At 38.0% G+C, this 21287-nt stretch overlaps 4 protein-coding genes and 1 long non-coding RNA gene across 5 annotated transcripts; 4 read left to right on the top strand and 1 right to left on the bottom strand.

The window, feature by feature from the left end:
• Positions 1 to 830: 830 nt before the first annotated feature.
• LOC103404154 (uncharacterized) lies at positions 831 to 3850 on the top strand. The gene is made up of 7 exons (XM_070817232.1): positions 831 to 1279; positions 1474 to 1636; positions 1808 to 2008; positions 2093 to 2335; positions 2740 to 2887; positions 3134 to 3365; positions 3448 to 3850. The coding sequence occupies exons 1-7, from the start codon at positions 934 to 936 to the stop codon at positions 3783 to 3785; spliced, it is 1671 nt and encodes a 556-aa protein (XP_070673333.1). The 5' UTR covers positions 831 to 933; the 3' UTR covers positions 3786 to 3850.
• A 2407-nt stretch (positions 3851 to 6257) lies between these two features.
• On the top strand, positions 6258 to 10177 carry LOC103404155 (probable protein S-acyltransferase 7). The gene is made up of 5 exons (XM_008343037.4): positions 6258 to 6723; positions 7328 to 7510; positions 8222 to 8518; positions 8968 to 9201; positions 9313 to 10177. Exons 1-5 carry the CDS (start codon positions 6625 to 6627, stop codon positions 9835 to 9837), a joined length of 1338 nt encoding a protein of 445 aa, XP_008341259.3. The 5' UTR covers positions 6258 to 6624; the 3' UTR covers positions 9838 to 10177.
• Positions 10178 to 10564: 387 nt separating this feature from the next.
• Positions 10565 to 13086, top strand: LOC103404156 (double-stranded RNA-binding protein 3-like). The gene is made up of 4 exons (XM_070816623.1): positions 10565 to 10763; positions 10888 to 11136; positions 11241 to 11460; positions 11557 to 13086. Exons 2-4 carry the CDS (start codon positions 10891 to 10893, stop codon positions 12543 to 12545), a joined length of 1455 nt encoding a protein of 484 aa, XP_070672724.1. The 5' UTR covers positions 10565 to 10763; positions 10888 to 10890; the 3' UTR covers positions 12546 to 13086.
• On the bottom strand, positions 12405 to 14115 carry LOC139193537 (uncharacterized). Its single transcript, XR_011577739.1, has 2 exons — positions 13986 to 14115; positions 12405 to 12500 (listed from the first exon to the last, which is right to left on the bottom strand). It is a non-coding gene; the product is annotated as an uncharacterized lncRNA (long non-coding RNA).
• Positions 14116 to 18515: 4400 nt separating this feature from the next.
• On the top strand, positions 18516 to 21276 carry LOC103404157 (glycerophosphodiester phosphodiesterase GDPD1, chloroplastic-like). Its single transcript, XM_008343040.4, has 7 exons — positions 18516 to 18888; positions 18986 to 19167; positions 19751 to 19810; positions 19912 to 20193; positions 20319 to 20414; positions 20512 to 20708; positions 20815 to 21276. The coding sequence occupies exons 1-7, from the start codon at positions 18792 to 18794 to the stop codon at positions 21032 to 21034; spliced, it is 1134 nt and encodes a 377-aa protein (XP_008341262.3). The 5' UTR covers positions 18516 to 18791; the 3' UTR covers positions 21035 to 21276.
• Positions 21277 to 21287: the final 11 nt, after the last annotated feature.

The following is a 21287-nucleotide window of genomic DNA, read 5'->3' as shown; positions in this document are numbered from 1 at the left end:
TTGAATTTGTTTAATTTTTTTACAAAGATAATCCATTAATATGATTTGAAATATAGACTGTTCAAAACCTTGAAAATAGTTACAGAACGAGAACTACAAAAATGTAGGTCAAAATGTATGTCTTAAAATCTGAACTTATAGTTAAACTATCAAAACATTATATATACATAGAGGAAACCTTTAAGGGAAGGGATCCCTATTTTTTTTTTTATAAAAAAATAGGGATTAGTTGTAGAGTCCAACCACATCAACTTTTAACGATTCAAACCGTCTATTTTTCAAGTTGCACCTCAAAAATCATTCTCACAAAGTATTAGCCAAATCGGAAATGTTTAAGACATCTAATTAAATTCAAATAAATTAACAAATACTTTGCCATATAAGAAACAATGAAATTTTATCTTGATAATTAAATAGGCAAATGATTTCGGATTGAATTGAATTTTTGTAAGGATGATCTATGAAACGAGACTTACAAAATAGACGATTCGAATCATTGAAGTTCGATGTGGAGTGGGTCCTACAGCTAATCCCCATTTTTTGAAAAAAAATGATGATCCTTTTACATAAAGAGCCTGTATATATTTATATATATTTCAAACTCTCACGATACAATGTGAAAAAATTGAAACCCTATGGTCTAACTTTAACAATTACTAAAATATGAAAGGTATAAAAGCACTTAGCCCAAAATTTTAAGTCGACGTGCATGATTTTCCCATCGGACTTATTGATAGTGGGCTGTGGGCCTTAGAAAATGCCGGGTGCATTAAAATGTGGCCCAAGCCCAACCAACATCCATTCTGTTTGTATTTTGTCTGAATCAGTCACTGCGAGTGAGCTTGTTCAGTTGAGCTGGACGACGACGAAGCGAGCGATCTGTGGCTTCCAGATCCATATCCATTCACCGACACACAGGCAAAACGAAAAAAGATGAAGGAAAAGATGAGCTATGGCGTTTGGCGAAGGAGGCGGGTGTCCGTCGGATCAATTCTGATAGTCTGTGCGTTGTGTGCTGGAGCGGGGCTGTTGATGCTCAACTTACGACAAGTCGATCCTCCGACGAGCCCCGATTTCTATATGCAGATTGGAAATTTGGATTCGGAGTCTGAAAACGGCGGCGGAGTTGAGCTGGAGACGGAGCCGCAGAGCAAGAGTAAGCGTAATTCGAGCTCGTGCGCGACGGTGGAGGAGATGGGAAAGGAGTTCGAAGGAGGAGGGTTTTGGGAGGAGAGTCTCAGAGTCAGGAAGTTTATTCAGCATCACTTTGACTTGAATGGTATTGTTGCTAATTTTTCTGCTGATTGTGAACGCACTTTTACATTTTCTGCTTTTTATGGAAGTGATTATTGATTTCTTATTTGCGTTTGTCAAACTTGATGGCATCATACTTTTGAGTTAGAGTGTAGAAGCTGTGAGTTATTGAGTAGAACTTTTAGGTGAAGGAAGCTCATGCAGTTCATTCAATTTCAGGTGCTTCCAGGGTAAGAAATCTTCCACCGGAACAGTTTTGTCAGCACGGATTTGTGATGGGTAAAGCATCAGAGGCGGGTTTCGGGAACGAAATGTACAAAATCTTAAGTGGTGCAGCGTTGAGTATAATGTTGAACCGGTCCCTGATCATTGGGCAAACCAGGCATATTGGTTCTTTCCTCAAGCCTTTCTTTTTTTGTATTTCATAGTAATGTTCTTCCTGCTGTAACCTGAATTGTTAGAAATAGCTGGTGATTTTGCTTACCGCTAAAGCATATTAAGTTGCAGCAATATATACTTTTTCTTGTGCTCATATTGGTGTTGCTTGTTGCAGGGGAAAATTCCCTTTTGAGGATTACATTTCCTATTCCAATTTTTCCTTTACCATCAGAGAAATTAAGCATCTTTGGAGACTTAATAAATGTGCAAACAAGTATGGAAGGCAACTGGTTATGAGAAGTGATGACTTTGAGAAGCCAGCACAGACCAATGTTCTTTGTAGCAACTGGATAGAATGGAAGCAACCCATTATATGGTAAAGTGATAAAAGTGTTGCGATCTTTCTGTTAACTCGTCATCATTGGATATCGTCGCATGATTGTTAATGTTAACAATGCAGGTTCCAAGGGACGAATGATGCTGTGGCAGCCCAGTTTTTCTTGAAGAATATCCACCCTGGGATGAGGAATGCTGCTTCTACTTTATTTGGGAAGCCAGAGGATCTCCATTCTCGGCCTAATGTATTTGGGGAGCTGATGAGAGTGCTTATAACCCCTTCTGTGGATGTTCAGGAAGCAGTCAATTGGGTTCTTGGTGGAGCGGAACCTGATATTTCACTGCACATGCGAATGCTCATGAATAAGTAACACAACCTCCCTTTTAATTCATTCCTTGATTAGATTAAGTACAAGGTTCGGAAATATAGGGTTGATGAGGTAGGACATCTTAATCCTGTTAAAGCAGTGAATATTACAGAAATGGATGTAATTTTGTGAAAAGTTGATAAGAATTTCTAATGTTGGAAATTAACAAATACCTTTGGTTTTTCTTGATTGTTGTGGCCAATTCATTTTGAAGTTTTATTATCGTTAAGCTTCCCCAGTTAGTTGATACATTTTCCGAAGCATGCTCGGCGATGTAGTTATTGGAAGTAAACCATCAAACTGGTATTAGAAAGCTTGCATGCGATGCACACACACACAGAAATGCCATGTATTCTCCCTATGAATTTAATCAATGACACATGTTTTGCCTCCTGTATTTCAGGTCTGTGAGAGCTGCACAGGCAGCATTGAATTGCATAAAAAAATCCATGCACAATCTTGGCAAGTCCCCAAGACCTAGGGTGGTGCTAGTGTCAGATAATCCCTCTCTTGTGAAAAGTATTACTCCAAATATAAGTAAATTTGCGGAGGTAATATACTTTGTCTGTGGAATATCCGAAATCTAATTGCATGATCAGCGATTCAGCATAGTATATCACTCATGAAATTAATAACTGTAGGAACTTTGTCCTTTTGAAATCTGTAATAAGGATTCGGGAATGCAACCTTAATTTCTTTCACATAATTGAGTTAAATTGTTTGAAAGTCTCTTTTATTACGCGTTCTTTTACAATCTAACTCTGTTCTTTTGTATCTGATTCATTTGTGCATCTTAGGTTATTCATTTTGATTATGAACTATTCAAAGGAAATATATCCGATGGCCGTAAAGGATTGCACAGTTTAGATTTTAGAGTGAAGGATTGGGGTCCAGCACCTAGATGGGTTGCTTTTGTGGACTTCTTTCTTGCATCGCGTGCAAAACATGCTGTTGTCTCCGGGGCTCACAGGCGTGTTGGGACTACCTATGCTCAGTTAATTGCGGCACTGGCTGCAGCAAACAATCTTGGTACATACATACAGTGCCCGAGTCCTCTCTACTAACAAATGTTGCCGAAAAGTGTTCTAATGTTCGTTCTATTCTTTCTCAGGCAACGACCCAACCGGTTCAAGTTTTGCATTCTTAAGCAGCTTCCAAGGTGATTTGTTGAGAGAAGGTCTAAGGTTTCAGATCGGTTGGGGGCATGTGTGGAACAGATTTGCTGGTCCACTCAGTTGCCATAGCCAGCCCAATCAGTGTGCTTTCACGCCACTTCTCCCTCCGGCTTGGTGGGATGGTCTTTGGCAATCCCCGCTTCCTAGGGATATCAAGAGGCTGGCGGAGTACGGGATTGAGTTATCCGGTTTTGGCACGATCGACGAAAATCATCTTCGGTCTTTTTGTAGTTCAAGGAAGGTGGTTGTGAAAACTATTCCGTTCCTTTTGTAGTAGTTATCATTCATTTCGTTCATGCACATTACACGTTATTTCTCTTATTATTCTACTTCTAGCAAGCACCTCTTGGTCGAACTGTTGCTCAGGTAGTTGCAGCGCCGGCTGCCGCCGAAAGCTTCACCGTCATCATTTTACTACCAGTGTCAACGGAAAGGTTTCGCCATTGTTCTATCACCATCAAAACCATAGCCGGCTTTAACATTGCACAAGAATAATAACGTTTCTGATTTTCACTCTTTCTAATTCCAACAGACCATATGTGGTGCTCAACTTGTACTGTATATGGTGGTCCTTTTCATCAAAATAATACTTGGTCTAACGCACATCTGCAACTCTTATGGCTATGCACCGAAGCATGACATGCCTCAGAGTTCTACAAAAAAAGCTTCGAACTTAGATGTAAATAAGTTAATAACGTATAGTTGTATTCACTAGTCAAACCTACGTTTATACACATTGTTTTACCATGCACCAAAACATGGTATGCACCAGAATTTTGTACTCGTTGAATTATGTGGACTATTTGACTAAATATATTATAAATATGATGATATACCAATGTAGTATAAATATGTGGTCTCTGTATCAATAATTTTAAAGTTTTATGTATGTATTAAGCAAGGAGAACGGAGCATGATTGCACCTTGTGTTTTCATTCCTACGTTGGATTGAGTTTAAATGTGCAGCTGCAACAGTGCAACTGCAACTGCATGCAACCATCGTGGATTTTCGTGCAGGATGCATGGGGTCATCGTTCATGGCAATCACCATGGATTTCCTATTTACCTAACAATCTAATTTTCTTGAAGTTGCTTGTTCATCTCATCTGCGACCGACTTTACAACAAAGAGTCTATGGAAACAAAGATCTCATTTTCTTGGTGTTTTTTGTTCTTCAGTATCTAATTCTCTTCTAATTTCCTTAAAATAAAATACCGGTCAACTTTACTTTCAATACGTCTTAATTCTATGTACTTAACCGTTCCGATCGAATCCAAAGAGCCAGAGGAGGGTAAAAGGTTTGCAACTTGACTTGTGAGAGCAAATTCACTTGGCCATCCATTCATCCTTGACCACCCATTCCTGATCAGCAAGGGAAAATGGAATTATAAAGTAAAAGCAAAAGCAGAGATTTTTTTTTTCTTTTTCTTTTTTTCCGATTTGACATTGAATCCCCTAAAGTTTAGAAAGACAAAGCAAAAGTTGAAACAAATCCTCCTCCTCCTCTTTCCTAAATGCATGCCCCTATTAGGACTTTTAGCATTTCGATTTTCATCCAGAAAAGAAAAGGGCCAACATTTCTATATTCCAAAATTCTATTTACTTTCGAAAAAGTTTAACGGTAATGCTAAAAAAATTAATATTTACCGAATAAAGCTGGTCAGATCAATTATTCCTTCACATAGGGAACTTTAACGAAAAGCACCTGGTACTGTTCACTTTAACGAAAAACCACATTTTTACACTAAAAAATCAATTCTGGTACTATTCACTTTACCTTTTATTTTGTCCTTATCATTAAAACTCAAAGTTTTCAAGCCCTTTTCATTAGTTTTCTTTTTTATTGTTAACTCATAAACATTGTTCACATATTTAACCATATAGTTTTTACGTAAACAATAAATCACACCTTGGTAACCATAAGATTTATATTAAAAATACTTGAAAATGCTCAACTAGTGAAAAAATGAAATGAGCATTGGAGTCGTGGAGGACACCATACATTACCACCATCGCCATGACATGACAAGTGTTGCAACATCTCCTTCTAATCTTGTTCTAAGAAACAATATGCCAGAACGGCGGACAAAATCTTCATTTCTTTTTCCAACAAAGATGTCATTCTTAATAAATTCCAATTATTTTATAGGAGCTTAATACTCCAAAGGCATTTTGAAAAGGGATGTGCTATCCGCATATCTTTTTTTACTTTTCACACACCTTTTTTTTATTTTTGTCCCTTGATATTTTTCAATTAATCCGATTTGACAGTCGAAAATTAAAAGGTTGTATGAGAAAATAGATGTGTAGATATCACATCCCTTTGAAAATTACAAATGCTTTAAGTTTTTTTTATTGAAATTTGGGAAACAATAATATTTTACTACTAAAAACATGAGTACTAACTCTTACTTAAAATTCTCTATGTTTGAATCAAATAGCTTTGTTTTGTTATCAAAATCATTCATATTACATACAAATCACAATGTAAAATTCATATGTGCAAAAAATGAATTAAAGTTAAGGTCGTTTTAATCAATACATTGTTACAAATACATAAACAGAGTCTATCTTTATAAAATAGTTTATAATATGAACGATTTTAATTATAAACTTCTATGATTCGGCAACGAGCAATTTTGAGTAAAAACTCATACTCATCCCGTCACGTATTCTCTGGTGCGGGTCTGGTCCAGCCCCAAGCCCCTCCGCCGAATAAAATCACGCCACGTCAGCCCATCCCCCTGTAAAGCACAGACACACAGCAGTGATAGAGCGAACCCCTCTCTCTCTCTTTATCTCTCTCTCTCTCTCTTTCGGCTCTTGCTGCTGATAACAAAAAGGATAATGAAAAACCCTTTTGCTCCTTTCGCTTCAACCCCACCCGCCCACGCGCCTTGCCGCCCGGCTCGCCGGAACCCGACCCATTAGCATTTTACTCAGACCACATCGACCGCTTCAGCTCCTCTTTTCCGTTATTTCTGCTTCGGAGTCCGGACCTGAGTCAAAAGCGACTACTAGAGAGTAGAATCGACATGGCTGTATCGAGAATCCAGCGAGGACGATCTTGCTGAGCTGAAACTGAGAAGGCTGTTGTTGGCGGCGAGGAAACGATGTACGTGGTGCCTCCACCGCAGCGATCGGATCAGGCTTCCGGATCCGCCGGCGCCGCCACTGATTTGCGGGTCTACCAGAATTGGAAGGGCAGCAATGTCAGTTCGTTTTTACTCTCCTTTTTCGTCTTCTCTCTTTCGCTTGCTCAGATTTCTTTCTTTCTTGTTTCATTTCTGCTAGATTTTTTTTCCGGAATAATTTCAGTGAGGCTATGTTTTATATAATTTAAGTTTTAGAGCTTCATAGATTATGGTTTCGGTCATGCATTTTCCATTGTTAGGTTTTTACTATTTTTGTCCTATTGCGATTGGTATTATTCTTCGCAATTTTATGCCCTTTTTTCTTTCAAATATCTATTTTTGGATAATGTTTTAGTCAAATAATTAAAGTTCTTATTTTGCCCCTGTGAGGAATTTGAAAGTAACAAAGAAAAGATGTAAAAAGGAGATATTGCATATACATTTGAGACGAAAGCGAGGATAATGATGAATTCAACTAAGTTTATGTTGATAAACACGGAATTAAAGGATCGGTTGTGTTTGTTTATAGTTTGATGAACATAAAGCTAATGTTTTACAAGTATAGGGATGCCAAGTTTTAAGCTTTTAGAATTCAGATGGTGGTTTGCAGGGCAGTAGCTTGCTTTGTCGTGAATGCCATTGTCGAAAATTACATAAATGTATTGTATTTGCTTGTTTGCAGATATTTTTCCTTCAGGGGAGGATTGTTTTCGGACCAGATGTAAGATCGTTGGGGCTGACCATATTTCTGATTGTTGCTCCTGTCACAATATTCTGCATCTTTGTTGCCAGAAAGTTGATGGATCATTACTCACATCACTTGGGAATATTAATAATGGCTGTCACTGTTGTATTCACTGTTTATGTGAGTTCTCTTTCCAATTCCCACACAGCTTATTTGTGTAAAGGAATTTTATATTTTGCCAGAAAATCTGCTGTGTTATGTCGAAAGGAACTCTCTCTCTCTCTCTCTCTCTCTCTCGGTGTATGTCTACGTGTGTGTCTCTGTGTGTGTGTGTACATATATGTAGTATTTGAGTGTATTGCATTGGATTGGAGTGTGGGTTGTATGTTGTGATAGGACTGTTTGGCATGCTCCAAATGGTAGTGGTAAGTTTCCTATAGTTTCCGTTAGTTGAAAGAGTGTAAACTTACATTGGTTGGACTGCACTTTAAAAATGCTAGCCTCTAGTCAAAGAGATTAGGGAGGAACATGGTACGTTATGGAGCATATCACTTCCTTTTAAGTACAATACTCTTTCTTACGGTGATTGTTACCAATACAATTTGTAGGTTGGTGTAACACTATGCTGTTGAAAATTTTACCACTTTAGACAGGCTCTTATTTGAATAGATTTTGGAGTCTATTTTGGTAGTCAGTTTTTTACCTTGACGAGTCATGTATTGATAATCAACTAGGTTTGTAGAGTTGTTCTAACAAGTTCTGCAGCTTCTAGTAAAATTGTTCCTTCAAAAGCACTCATTAGCTGGTGCATATAGTGATAAGTTGATAACTATACAAATGTCAATGTATTTGCACTTTGTGAAAAATGCTCACACAATGTTCAATTTCCAGGATTTAATTCTCCTCCTGCTAACCTCTGGAAGAGATCCTGGTATAATTCCCCGTAACACACACCCTCCAGAGCCTGAAGGATTTGATGGGAATATAGAAGGTGGGGCTGGACAAACACCACAGTTGCGCTTGCCTCGCATCAAAGAAGTTGAGGTGAATGGAATCTCTGTTAAGATCAAGTATTGTGATACTTGTATGCTTTATAGACCGCCTCGCTGCTCCCACTGTTCAATATGCAACAACTGTGTAGAAAGATTCGATCACCATTGTCCCTGGGTTGGGCAGTGTATTGGGCTGGTAAGTAATTCTTTCATTAGACTTGTATTCTAATTCCTCTGCCAATGAATATGAACTGAGACAAATGCAAGCATTCTTGCATGTATTGGTCTTAGTAATATACACCATAGTAATTGTAGTAATGTACGAAATATTGGAATATATAAATCTCCACCTGGAATATTTAAATCTCAACCTGAAATTCACAAGGAGACTGGACTTTCAATTGTTTTTCATAGTCACATGAGGTGCTTTAGCTTATCTGGTTAAATGTGCGTGCTTGTGAAAGACTCAATAGGACTAACATAGAATGTACAGTCGTTAATACATGTTTCTTGATTTGGCTTTATTTAATTAACTCATGTTGCTTATATGGTGGCTTCTCAGAGGTCTCCTTTCAAATGATACTTGATATGTGAAACTTTGGGTATAAGGAAAATGAATCTGAACATTCCCTAATTTGGTTGCAGAGGAACTATCGATTCTTCTTCATGTTTGTCTTCTCCACAACTCTTCTTTGTATATATGTTTTTGCATTCTGCTGGGTGTACGTTAGAAGGATCATGGGAGCTGAGGAGACAACGATTTGGAAAGCATTGATTAAAACTCCAGCATCTATTGTGCTGATACTCTATACTTTCATATCGATGTGGTTTGTTGGTGGTCTTACAGCCTTCCATTTGTATCTCATCAGTACAAATCAGGTCAGGAGACCCATCTTGAACCTGTCACAACCCTTTAGCATAGAACTTTATCTGTGTGATTTATATATTAGCACTAGCGTGATCTTATATCTGTGGGCATTGTTTTTGCAGACTACATATGAGAATTTCCGCTATCGATATGATAGGCGAGCCAACCCGTATAACAAAGGAGTGATCGACAATTTCAAAGAGATATTTTGTACCACCATTCCCAAGTCCAAGAACAATTTCAGGGACAAGGTTCCAAGGGAACCGGCGTTACCTCCTCGATCAGGGGGTGGGGGTTTTATGAGCCCAAATATGGGAAAAGCTGTGGATGACATTGAAATGGGCAGAAAAACAGTGTGGGGTGACATGAATGCTGGGGGAGATAATTACGACGGGCAGCATAACGGCAATGATCGCGTGAATGTAAAAGATGGTGAATTAAGTGAAGTATCCCCAGATATAAGGACGACAGTTGATGAAACTGTGGATCGCGCTGGAATACATCCCAGGCGATCGAGCTGGGGAAGGAAAAGTGGAAGTTGGGAAATGTCCCCAGAAGTTCTTGCTTTGGCAGCTAGAGTCGGGGAACCAAACCGCATGGGCAGCAGTAGCAGCGGCGGCTTGACGAACGAGAACCGACATACATAGGCAGCCAAAATGCGACAGACCAGCTGACTAGCGACACGGAAGATTTGATTGTCCTGCAGAGTGGTGGTTTGTTTTCGTGCGCAGCCATTTAAGTCCGACATTAATATTATGTGCAATATGGGGAAGGGACTTTCACTGTAAGGTGTTGGGTTTGGCCGTTGTGCAATTTAGGAAGGAGTTGTGTGTTGTATGGGTGAGCTTTCTTGTTTTGTATTGCGTTTGTGGAATTAGTTAGTTCCTAATTGTATTGCCATTGTGGAGTTTCTCTCTCTGTGGTTCACCAATTATATTGTGAATTATTGTTACACTATCGCGTGATGTTATTACAACTTTTAGAGGATCCCTCTGTTTGTAGCCGTTGGATTAAAATCCAACAGTCCATGTGCTTTGCTCATGAAGCTCAACCTTCTAAGCTCAGGAGATGAACCAAATCCGATGATATGGTCTTTATCTTTTCCCCAAAACAAAATAAATTGATAATTTGGTAATGTATTACTGCAGGGATTGTTGTGCAATTTGACCTTGCAGATATAACGGGAAAATATTTGATTTGAATTAATAGCAGTAAAGAATTCTGTTTCCCTAGTTGGTAAAAAATCTCAAAAAGAGTAATTAAAGCTTCGTTTTTTGACATTTTCCACTCCGCCTGCTCCGAGATTTTTCTCAGTGTGCTGATAACACTGCTCCGTACAATAAGATTTTACCAGCTGCTCGTAATTAAAGCTTCACCATTTCATTTCCTTTTCGCTTTTTCTTGTCCTTCTTCTTCTCCACCTGCTGTCTCTCAGAAGACATTTACTAGTTGTAACTTTTGTGCTCGTAGCCAATGTAGGACTGACTGAGGAATCTGCTCGTCGCTCGCAACTAGTTTAGTTCATTATCTTTCACTCTTGATATCTCTTAAAAAATCCTGCTTTTAATTACATGTAAGTTTCTCCGCTAATTTAACAACCATTTTTTGTATGATTTTTGCCACTTGAAATGATGGGTTTTCCTTGTAATTATGTTTTATGGAAGATTTGGTGGGTTTTTTGGATTTGTTTTGTGAAGGAGATGTACAAGAACCAGCTGCAGGAGCTTGCACAGAGAAGCTGTTTCAACCTGCCTTCGTACGCGTGCACCAGGGAAGGACCGGATCATGCGCCGAGATTCAAAGCTTCCGTAAACTTTAACCACGAGATCTTCGAAAGCCCGGCCTACTGCACCACGGTGAGACAGGCGGAGCATGCAGCCGCAGAAGTTGCTCTCAATAAGCTCTCCACCAGAGGCCCTTCCAGGTCTCTCACTGCCAGAGTTCTTGTAAGTTCATTAACATCCACCATAAGCCTCTCTGTTTCCAAAGTTACGTTGAATAATTATTTAGCATGGTTTTTTATTGAATTTTATCTTACGTAAATGTGAAGGATGAAACTGGAATTTACAAAAACCTCCTCCAAGAAACAGCTCACAGAGCTGGGCTGAAGCTCCCTGTATACACCACTGTACGATCAGGTCCCGGCCATGTCCCGGTTTTTACGTGTACCGTGGAGCTTGCCGGAATGAATTTTACTGGCGAGCCGGCCAAAACCAAGAAGCAAGCAGAGAAGAATGCTGCAATTGCAGCCTGGTTTGCCTTGAAAAAAAGTATGTATGCATTTTCTGCATATTTTGTTTTAACTGTGTTTTTTATTAGCATTATGCAATTGCTTCATGAAATGTAGTATCTTTGTGCAATTCCAGACCTGGGGTTTTCCACAAATAAAGAAGCAGAAGAAGAGCAGGCAGTTGTGACAAGGTTGCTCTCAAATTTTAAACCCAGAGATGATAACAACAATAATAATAGCAAGCAATTTATGAGGAGGATGGATCCAATTCAAGCAAGGAGAAGAATGGTGAGATCATCATCGTCGTTGTCATCGTCATCATCTTCATCCAGTAGTAGTACTAGCTCTCTGCAGAATCAAAACTCGAGGCTGGTAGATCTGTTAACTGATTTGGTTCCACAAGTTTCAACAGTTCAAAAGCAGAACACTTTTGCATCTCTTCTTCCTCCACCTCCCCCTCGAACCACCTCGAAGATTTTGCCACCATCTACAATGCTCAACAAAGACAAGTCCCCTTCCCATCCGCCATTATCCGATTATAGGCCAATCCCAGTACAAGTGAGTGTGAGGGAAGGTTCACAAGTTATACCACCTCCATTAGAAGAGCACCAAAGGGATGAGGAAGAATGGCTTGGTATTGTAAAGGAGGGTCCTAGTGGTTCAAATTCAAGTGGTATATTTGGTTCATCAGGTTCTGCATACAGGCAATTTCCTGTGTCTAATGCCGGAAATTATGGCGCTTTTGAATTGTCCGGTCCAATTAAGGCCGCACCTGGTGTCAAGATTTCAAAAAGACGGACTAGTGGATTCAACATGTATAGTGGAGGGTTAAGTCCTCACAAGAATTTTGCACCTGCAGTTCAAATGAGATCGGTGATCCCAGTTTGTGCAGCACCACCGGCACCAGTGAGACCTTCCATACCAACAAAAGTGATGGCAATGAAAGGCATTTCTTCAGAAGCAAAAGCAGGCTTAAGTTTAAGTGATTCTACTAATTCATCATCATGGGGCAGCTCAAGGTGGAAGATGCCCGAGTCAAGTTCAAGTTTAACTCAGCAGCTGGGTTCCGAGTTTAACAAGCTGCAGTTAGGAGGAGGCAACAAAGACATTAGTAAGATGATCTAAATCATAACTGAAAGTTACTGCCTTTTTACTTGGATGGAAATTAAGCAGTTGGGATGACATGTTTTTACATGCATTGTGGACTGGCCACAGAACGAGAGAGAGAGAGAGCAATAAATGAGAGATGAAGAGGTGGGTTGCAGTTGCAGAGGATAAGAGATCGGGAGAGAGAGGCGGTTTGGGAGAGCAATGAAGGCAGCCTGAAGACGGACAACAGACACTGTAGCGATTAACGCAAGCAATTAATATACTCTCAGAGATATTTAATGCTTCTGTATTTTCCATTAATGCTTCTTTCTTCTTCCTCTTCTTCTCAGTCCCCTCCTCAGAGAGAGAGAGGCAGACAGCTTTTTCTTCATCTTATCTTCTTCTTCCCCTAATCGGCTATTCCTATTGTTTGTATAATAGCCTCTCCACTTTATATGCGACAGATTCAATGTCACGTCTTGATTCAATTCTCTACATGTTAATGTACTATTGGATTAGAACGTTACATGACGGTGAATCTGTTCTATATAAATTATACTGATTGAGTTTAAGCCTACGTCCCTGAATATTTTATAATAATGTGTGGACTTAGATTAGAGGGTTACAACATTTTGAATGAATGAGAGAGTTGTAGCCGTTGTGTTGTGATGGGGTGGTGGGAGTACAGCTGTAAATACCATTCGGTTCAAATCTGTAATAGCTATTACCAAAATCGAAGCCTAAGTATTTATTTGGTGTCGGTAATTTACAGAAATGTAGTGCCAAAAAGTAGATTTCCGGCATGAAATTAAAAAAAAGCTTGTAGTGTGACGAAATGGCACGAAAACAAGGATTGTGACGATTTTATTACAACATAGCAAAATGGGTGAAAAAAGTTAGGTCTCGTAAGCGATTTCTAGGGTTTGGAAAATCTCTAAAATGAGACCATGAATAACAAGTAAAAGGAGTAGTAGGTCCCATAAATGATTTTGTGTGAGAAAAATCTCTGAAATGTCTACCTGAATTTTAATTAGCTTAACAAGGTTTGTGACGGTTTTTTTTTTTACCCAAAAAATTTGCAAAACCAATTTAAAATCGTGACTTATAGTTCATGGTTTTTATGAAAAATGTAAATTTTTAGCTTCACAAGATCTTTTGTCTGTATATAAGGAAACTGTTATTAGTCATTTATAAGTGGTTTTACCATTTACTGAGCCACATAAATAGATAACAAAAGTGTTCTGCTTACCATTTATTTATATCATCATTTGTAAAGTCATGCTGAAAATGATTTATGGGGATTTGGAAAAACTCGATAATGTCCAATAACCAATATGATATTATAGAGGCTTGCAAGTGTATCGAAAATGGCATGAAAACAAAGGTTGTGATGATATTTTTGGAAGGGAAATTCATGATACTACAAGAAGTTTTTGAAGTATTTATATAACTAAAATAGACATTTGATATTCCTACCTATAGGTTGCACAGCATTGGAGGCAGTGAAGTGAGCATCAGATTATCTATGATTCTATGTGAACAGAAGCACGTGAAATTTCATCACAAAGGCTTGGAGAGATGGAGATGTTGGAGATGAGAAATTTTTTCTAGTGTTTCTGTATTTAAGCGGGTACTTCACCTGTTATAAAATAAGTAGAGAGATGCGAAAAATATATCATTTTCTCCACTTGTATTATGATATATGGAGTACGTACAACTTGAATACCCGACACTTGAAAAAACCTCTTAATGGAGATGATGTTGTGTCAAAACCCCGAGTCCCTTTTCCGTTCCGTTCCCTTCCTTCCACACCTGTTCAATAACTTATTAAGTAATAGAAGGACCAAACCAAGGAAGGAAAAACAATTCCAACCCTAGCTAACCCCTTACGAGCCAGCTAACTGATACAACTTATACAGAATACAAAGACTTGTGGTCCAAATCAAACGCTAAATCCTTTGCTGATTTATAATATATAGACATGTACGTGAGTGAGTGCTTTAAGACATGAGTTACGCAGCCCTTACTTGCCTTGAGCAGCCCGATCAATCAGATGTCCCCAAATAAAAGCCCAATGGAAGACATGAGGTCAGATATGGGTGACACAAAAGATCATTGAACATGTCACGATGCCTATTGGGTATGAGAAAGGGGTGGCTAGCCAGCAAGTTCTCATGCATGATGGATATATGATGGAATCTGATTCATTAAAGTGAAGAAAATGCGGTAATAATTTAAGCATGCAATATGAGAGAAGTAGTGCGACATTGGAATTCCATGACCTAATTAATTAAAATCCCAAACAAGACGAATCAAACGATCCACTCCTGCATAAAAATAACGAACGATCAGATGAGATGTGAAAAAGAAAGAAATTGGCTACATCAATCGTACGTACGTTCCCAATGGCCACTGTAACTCATGACGAATGGCACCAGATACTCGTTGCTTTAGTGACAAAACATACCTAAATGTTTGCTTTTAGTGACAAATTAAAAGAAAGCTCAATACGTATGGAACATGCATACCAACAAATACTATGCATGTTCAGTCGCCATCCAACTCTGCAGTGTTAGTTTCCGCTAAATATTAAAGGGTAACTTCGTAAACTACCTTTATTTTTTAGGAAAATTAATGAAAATTTTGAGTTTTAACGATAAGGGTAAAGTAAATAGTACTATAATTGACTTTTTAGTGTAAAAAATGTAATTTTTCGTTAAAATTCCCTTATTTTTTTCCTTTCCTTTCCCACATATGTTGGGTAAAGACGCATACATGCATGCCTACGTGACGTGTATATGCACAAGTAATTAAAATAGATGTTTGGTTTTTGGTATGAAACGTCACGATTGATAATCTCTAAAAAGAAGAATACTTAGAGGAAAGCTGGAAGGTACAGAAAATTGGGAAATGACAAATTCAAACGCTCTAGGCGACCTTTATAATGTGGAGCTGTGGATTGATTTGAGATATTACACATTCCTAGTCAGTCCAGCTTCAAGATCCCCAATTATTGGCTCTCATTTTTGGCAGATGACATGAATGGAAAGAGATGCTGAATCTCTTCTACCAAGACTACCGGATCAAGTGATGTAAATCTTTAAAATTTGATTCAACGGTTAAAAACATGATCCCCTTTAAAAGTTATAATAACTTTAGTCGTTTGATTAAATTTCAAGGATCCAGATCACTTAATCAGATGATCTTAGTAGAAGAGATCCGGAGAGAATATATTTCCAACATAAACATGTGTGAATTGATTGATGGTTGCTGGCACCAACTGTTGAGATGAGATGAAATGTTTGTTGGAGAAAGTGGATTGTTGGGCTAATTCTTATTAGTTTAAGTTATCAGATAAGCTTACCGTGGTTACACGTCATGCAATGCATCATCACCCTTATCATAGACACATTCTCTTACGTAATTAATTTTGTCAAAGTTTAAGAAAGATGGATCAATTGTTATACTAATAGGGTTTAGTTTAAAAAGAATCTGTATATTTAGAAATAGAACCATATAATCATAAAGGATTGCAAATTGTTTTCTCAATATACCGATGTGGATTTTTCAACAAATTATCTGTTTGTCAATCATTTATTGGACGAGTATAACACTTTTTTAATATGTTACAAATATTAAAAATATTTTATTACCATCACATCGAACTTCCATCATTCCGTTCATTTTCTTATTAATTTCTTATTATAATTTGGTTCATCGTTCAAAAAATTATACCTAAAGCGATTTGAATTTAAGTGTAAACAGAGAAATTACACGCTATTCTAACCAACTTAATTTAATCGATCAATACTTCTAAAATTTCTCCTTTTCATATTTGATTCTTTTTTTCTTTTCCAAACAATAGATACCTTATATGTGTGAGACCAATAAAAAGGTTTATCTAAACTTGGGTTGGACAAACTAGTTGTGGCTCGAGTTCAAATCTTTCTTTTTCTTGTAAACAAAAGGAGTGTAAAAACTAAATAAAACAAGTCATTAGGCACACAAAACTCCTCAAGTTGTAGTAAAAACTCGACGTGGAAGCACAAAGAAAGCAACTGCGTGTGCATGGAGCCCTAATATAAGAGCAAAGGCCCTTCCCCTTTATACCAGACCAAAACTAAATTGATTATATTTTCATACCAAAAGAAAAGAATAGATGGGCATGTCACATGTCACATGTCACCTGTCACCTGCAGAAAATGGGGCAACAGATATATGTATTCTTGTCCACTTATTATATTCCATTGCTGTCTTTTATATGTGTTGTCTAGTTGCAACTTGCATGGTAGGTAATATGTATAGTTGGCTGGATAATTAGTGAGTGAGTATATGCTTGGTGGATATTGGATAATCAGGATCATGTGGCAGCCTGTAAGATCCAGGCCAAGAACCAAAACAATTCATCGTTTACTTCTAGTAGTTTAGAAAAATGAGAAATTAGGTTTTCATTCCTTTTTTTTTACTTTATTGATTAAAATCTTATTTTTTTTGTATTTTTATTAAGATCTTTAAGTATTAATAAAATTCATTAATTATTTTAATAATAAAATATTTTTTATTTCTAAATATATTCATTTAGTGTTAGACATGTTATATTTTGTATATTTATATTTATGGCTAAAAAATCTGTCATATATTTTTATTTTTAGTTTGTACCCATTTTTTAATTTGTACCCATATATTAATTTCTTTTTGTGCCCATATTTTTTAAAGTTTTATTTGTATTTGTACCCATATTATTTAATTTATTTGTACCCATTTTTTATTTTGCTAAATGTACCCATGCTAATTATATGTATTTAGATTATGTTTTAAAATATATCAGTAGTTATCTTTTCAAACATGTTAATAATTATGTGGGTACATTATTTCTTGCAATAATTTTGTGAAGGACAATATTACTCTAATATTTATTTTTAAGTATTTATTATATTTTTACTCATAATTTGTGGGACATTAAATGCATAATTAAATCTCTTAAATGATGTTAAAGATCTCGATCAAAATATTTAAACAAACAAAATTTCAATCTAACAATTAAATTGATTAAGGATCGAAATCAAAATGAATGTTAAAAAATATAGTGCATACAAACTTTCTAACGGAAACATACGGTTAGCGGGAAAAGAAAACCGTAACATGGCAACGTATACGGGCGGGGACAAGGCGAAGACGTGGAAGCATGTAGACAACTAGACATTTTACATTGGCGCCAACTCACCTGTACTCGCCGGTTCGGAGACCCGACACTTTCGCACCACGCCACGGGTACGAACTTATCTTATCCGATACACTTGGCTCTGACGCGAGTCTTATATGTTTGGACAAGGATTGTCCGCCATCCTTATTTTCGTAACATTTCATACCTTCTTATTTGTGTGATCACGGTTAATTCACGTTAATATTTTATATTACTATTTATTTTTGTCTTATTATTTTTATAAAAAAAATAATATAAAATGTTGACGTGGCTTAACCGTGACCACACAAAACAGGAGAGCATAAGAGAGCATGGGAACAAGGAGGGCAAACAATCCTTGTCCTATATTTTTTATGTTTTCCTGTCTTAAAAAACATATTTATTTGTGTTGTGACCGTAGAAAAAGGAATTGGATCCTCTTCGAGATAAATTGTCGTGATCCTCTTGATCTATTAACATGAAATTGTTATAAATGTGAGATCTTTTTAAAAATTATAATAATTATAATCTTTAGATAAAAATTAAACTGTCTGTGTTATTAGATCAAAAAATTATGAGAGTTTGCTCCGGTGAGAATACAATTCCGTCGAAAAATAACAATATTAGTTTTTGGATATTCGAGTGATCTTCCACTCCCCCGATTTCCAGAAAGTGCAAAATCCGACAAATAACACGTGGAGATCTGGTTGTCGCGCCAAAATTATAAAAAATTTCGGTTTTTTGGACAAAGAAAATTAGAACGGTTGACGGTTGACCGATATGAAGCGCGTGTTTTGGTTATTTGGTGCAAAGAGAGTAGGAAAAATGGAATATCCAGAGATGCGAGGGGGAATATGCTTCAGAGAGATCCCGTCCCGTTTGGCGCTCTCTCTCTCTCTCTCTTCCGCAGGTCCCTCCTCCTTTCCTCCTCCAAAATAAATAGCCCCTCCTCCTTCTCACACTCGTGCTTCCATCAACAAATTACACAGCTCCACGTTCACCTTGCTTTTGCTTCCGGGCACCCCTCTGGTCTCTCTGTCCTCCTTTCTTTTTATTTAGTTTAATTTTCCCGTCTTTTCTTCTCCCTTGATTTTTTAAAAATGGCTCTCAAGGCCGTCCACGTCTCCGACGTCCCGAATCTCGATCAGGTGCCGGAAAACGCCTCTCTGGCGCTCTACTCCTCCCGCTTCCCCAAAGGTATAATCTTTGATTAATTAGTCCTCTAATTAATTTATTTATGATCTTGTCAATTAAATAAAAAAGGTTGTTAATTTGAATAATGTTGTGCTTATAGGTGTGGAGATGAATCGGGGGGCACCGAGGATACCCAAGTTTCTAGTGATCGGACACAGAGGGAGCGGAATGAACGCGCTACAGTCGTCCGATCGGAGAATGAGAGCCATTAAAGAGAACTCCATCATGTCCTTCAACGCCGCCGCCAGCTTCCCCCTCGATTTCATCGAATTCGATGTTCAGGTGAGACCTTAATCTCTCTCTCTCTTTCTCTCTCTCTCTCTCTCTCTCTCTCTCTCAATTCAATCAAACCAATGGTCCCAATGTGTTTCTGAATTTTGGCGGTGGGCTTTCCGGATATTTCAGTTTTTATTTAAATGAATTTGCCGGAATTTCCATATCCCACCTGCATTTTCTTGTCGCCGAGTACGCCGTTTTGTTGTCGGCATTTGCATGAGAAAGAAGTTTGATTTTTTTGGTTGAAAGTTTGGATCTTGATCGAGTCTGCAGTGAAATCCGGTTCTGGGTTTTAGGGTATTTCTGTAATTTCGGCTACTTTTCTATTTTTGGTGAATTTCCAAGCTGGGGTTTAGCTTAATAAGCTCTTAAATCAAGATCAAGTCCTTTGCTTTTCTATTTCCGGAAACTTGTTTTGAGTTTGAAACGGTACTGATTATCTCCTTTTCTGCATTTTTTCTCCCTTAATTTTTGGAAATTGGATTAAAATTTGAAGATTGGAGGTGAATGAAGAAAAAAAAAAGTGAAAAAAAAAAGAGAGAAAAACTGAAACAGGAAAGTGAAACCCAAATGTGGTGGCTTTTTGTAGGTAACCAAAGATGACTGCCCGGTCATTTTCCACGACGACTTCATCTTCTCGGAAGAAAACGTAAGCATAATTTCTCCACCCTCCATTTACTTTTTACTTTTCCTTGTATGTTTACCTGGTAATTAATCTTCAGCTTACAAGTTAAATTTTGGTTTCATCAGGGTACTGTGTTTCAGAGGAGAATTACCGAGCTGTGTCTCTCGGAATTCCTAAACTATGGTCCGCAAAGAGAGCCAGGGAAGGAGGGAAAGTTGTTGTTAAGGAAAACCAAAGATGGTAAAATAGTAAGATGGGATGTCGAAAATGATGACCCCCACTGCACGCTCCAAGAGGCCTTTGAGCAGGTCGAGCCTTCCCTCGGCTTCAACATCGAGTTGAAATTCGATGATTACATTGTTTACCAGGAGGACTCTATCTTCCGCGTCCTTCAGTCCGTCTTGCAAGTACGTCCATCAATCATCGTATTTTTTAAATTTGTACACGAGATTAAATCCTAGGCGCCAAACGAGGCCTGATTGTTAGTTTCGATAATGCTTGTGCTCATATGGATTATAATTTTGTGGAACAGGTGGTGTTTGAGTATGCCAGAGATAGGCCGGTCATTTTCTCAAGCTTCCAACCTGATGCGGCCTTGTTGGTTAAAAAGTTGCAGAACACTTACCCTGTAAGCACTTTTCTCGTATATAATTTACTTTTGAATGCGATCGATGTTCAATGTAATCAGTTACTAATTACTGTTCTGAATGAATTGATGATGGCAGGTCTTTTTCTTGACAAATGGTGGGAATGAGCTTTACTATGATGTGCGAAGGAATTCTTTGGAGGAGGCGATAAAAGTATGTTTGGAGGGTGGTTTGCAAGGTATTGTGTCGGAGGTTAGAGGCGTTTTCAGAAATCCCGGGGCTCTAACCAAGATCAAGGAGGCCAAGCTTTCACTCCTAACTTACGGCAAATTGAAGTAAGCTTGCGGAATTCCGTTTGCTTGATGAATTCGAGTTAGAGTTGAACTTAAAAAATTATGTATGAATGAAAAATTGTTGATGAAATTGATGATGACATTGCAGCAACGTGCCGGAAGCAGTATACATGCAACACCTAATGGGAATCGAGGGAGTGATAGTGGATTTTGTGAAAGAGATAACGGAGGCGGTGTCGGATATGATTGAGCCATCAGGGGGGGCGGAGGAAGACGGGAGCATAATGCAGGAGAAATCAAAGCCGGAGTTCTCACAGAGGGAGCTTTCTTTTCTGTTGAAGTTGATTCCGGAGTTGATACAGCTTTGAGGTCGATCTTTTGAAGGATTTGTATCTCCTTTGTAAAATTAAATTAGGGGGCAGAAGCAATATATGCATACTCAGGAATCAGGTTGTGGAGGTTGTCGCATCGTACATGCACTATTTGTTGTACATATAATTTAGTCTTGAGGGTCACAACCCTATACACATAAGTTGTGCGCTCCTCCTTTATGTATCTCAGAGGTAACCAAGTTTTATGTTGTTTTATGTTGGTTGAGCATTCAGCCGTTTGTTTTGGTCT

Source organism: Malus domestica, chromosome 17 (genome assembly GCF_042453785.1).
Source record: "Malus domestica chromosome 17, GDT2T_hap1".
NCBI classification, from domain to species: Eukaryota; Viridiplantae; Streptophyta; class Magnoliopsida; order Rosales; family Rosaceae; genus Malus; species Malus domestica.
This window is presented reverse-complemented; position numbering and strand designations above follow the sequence as displayed.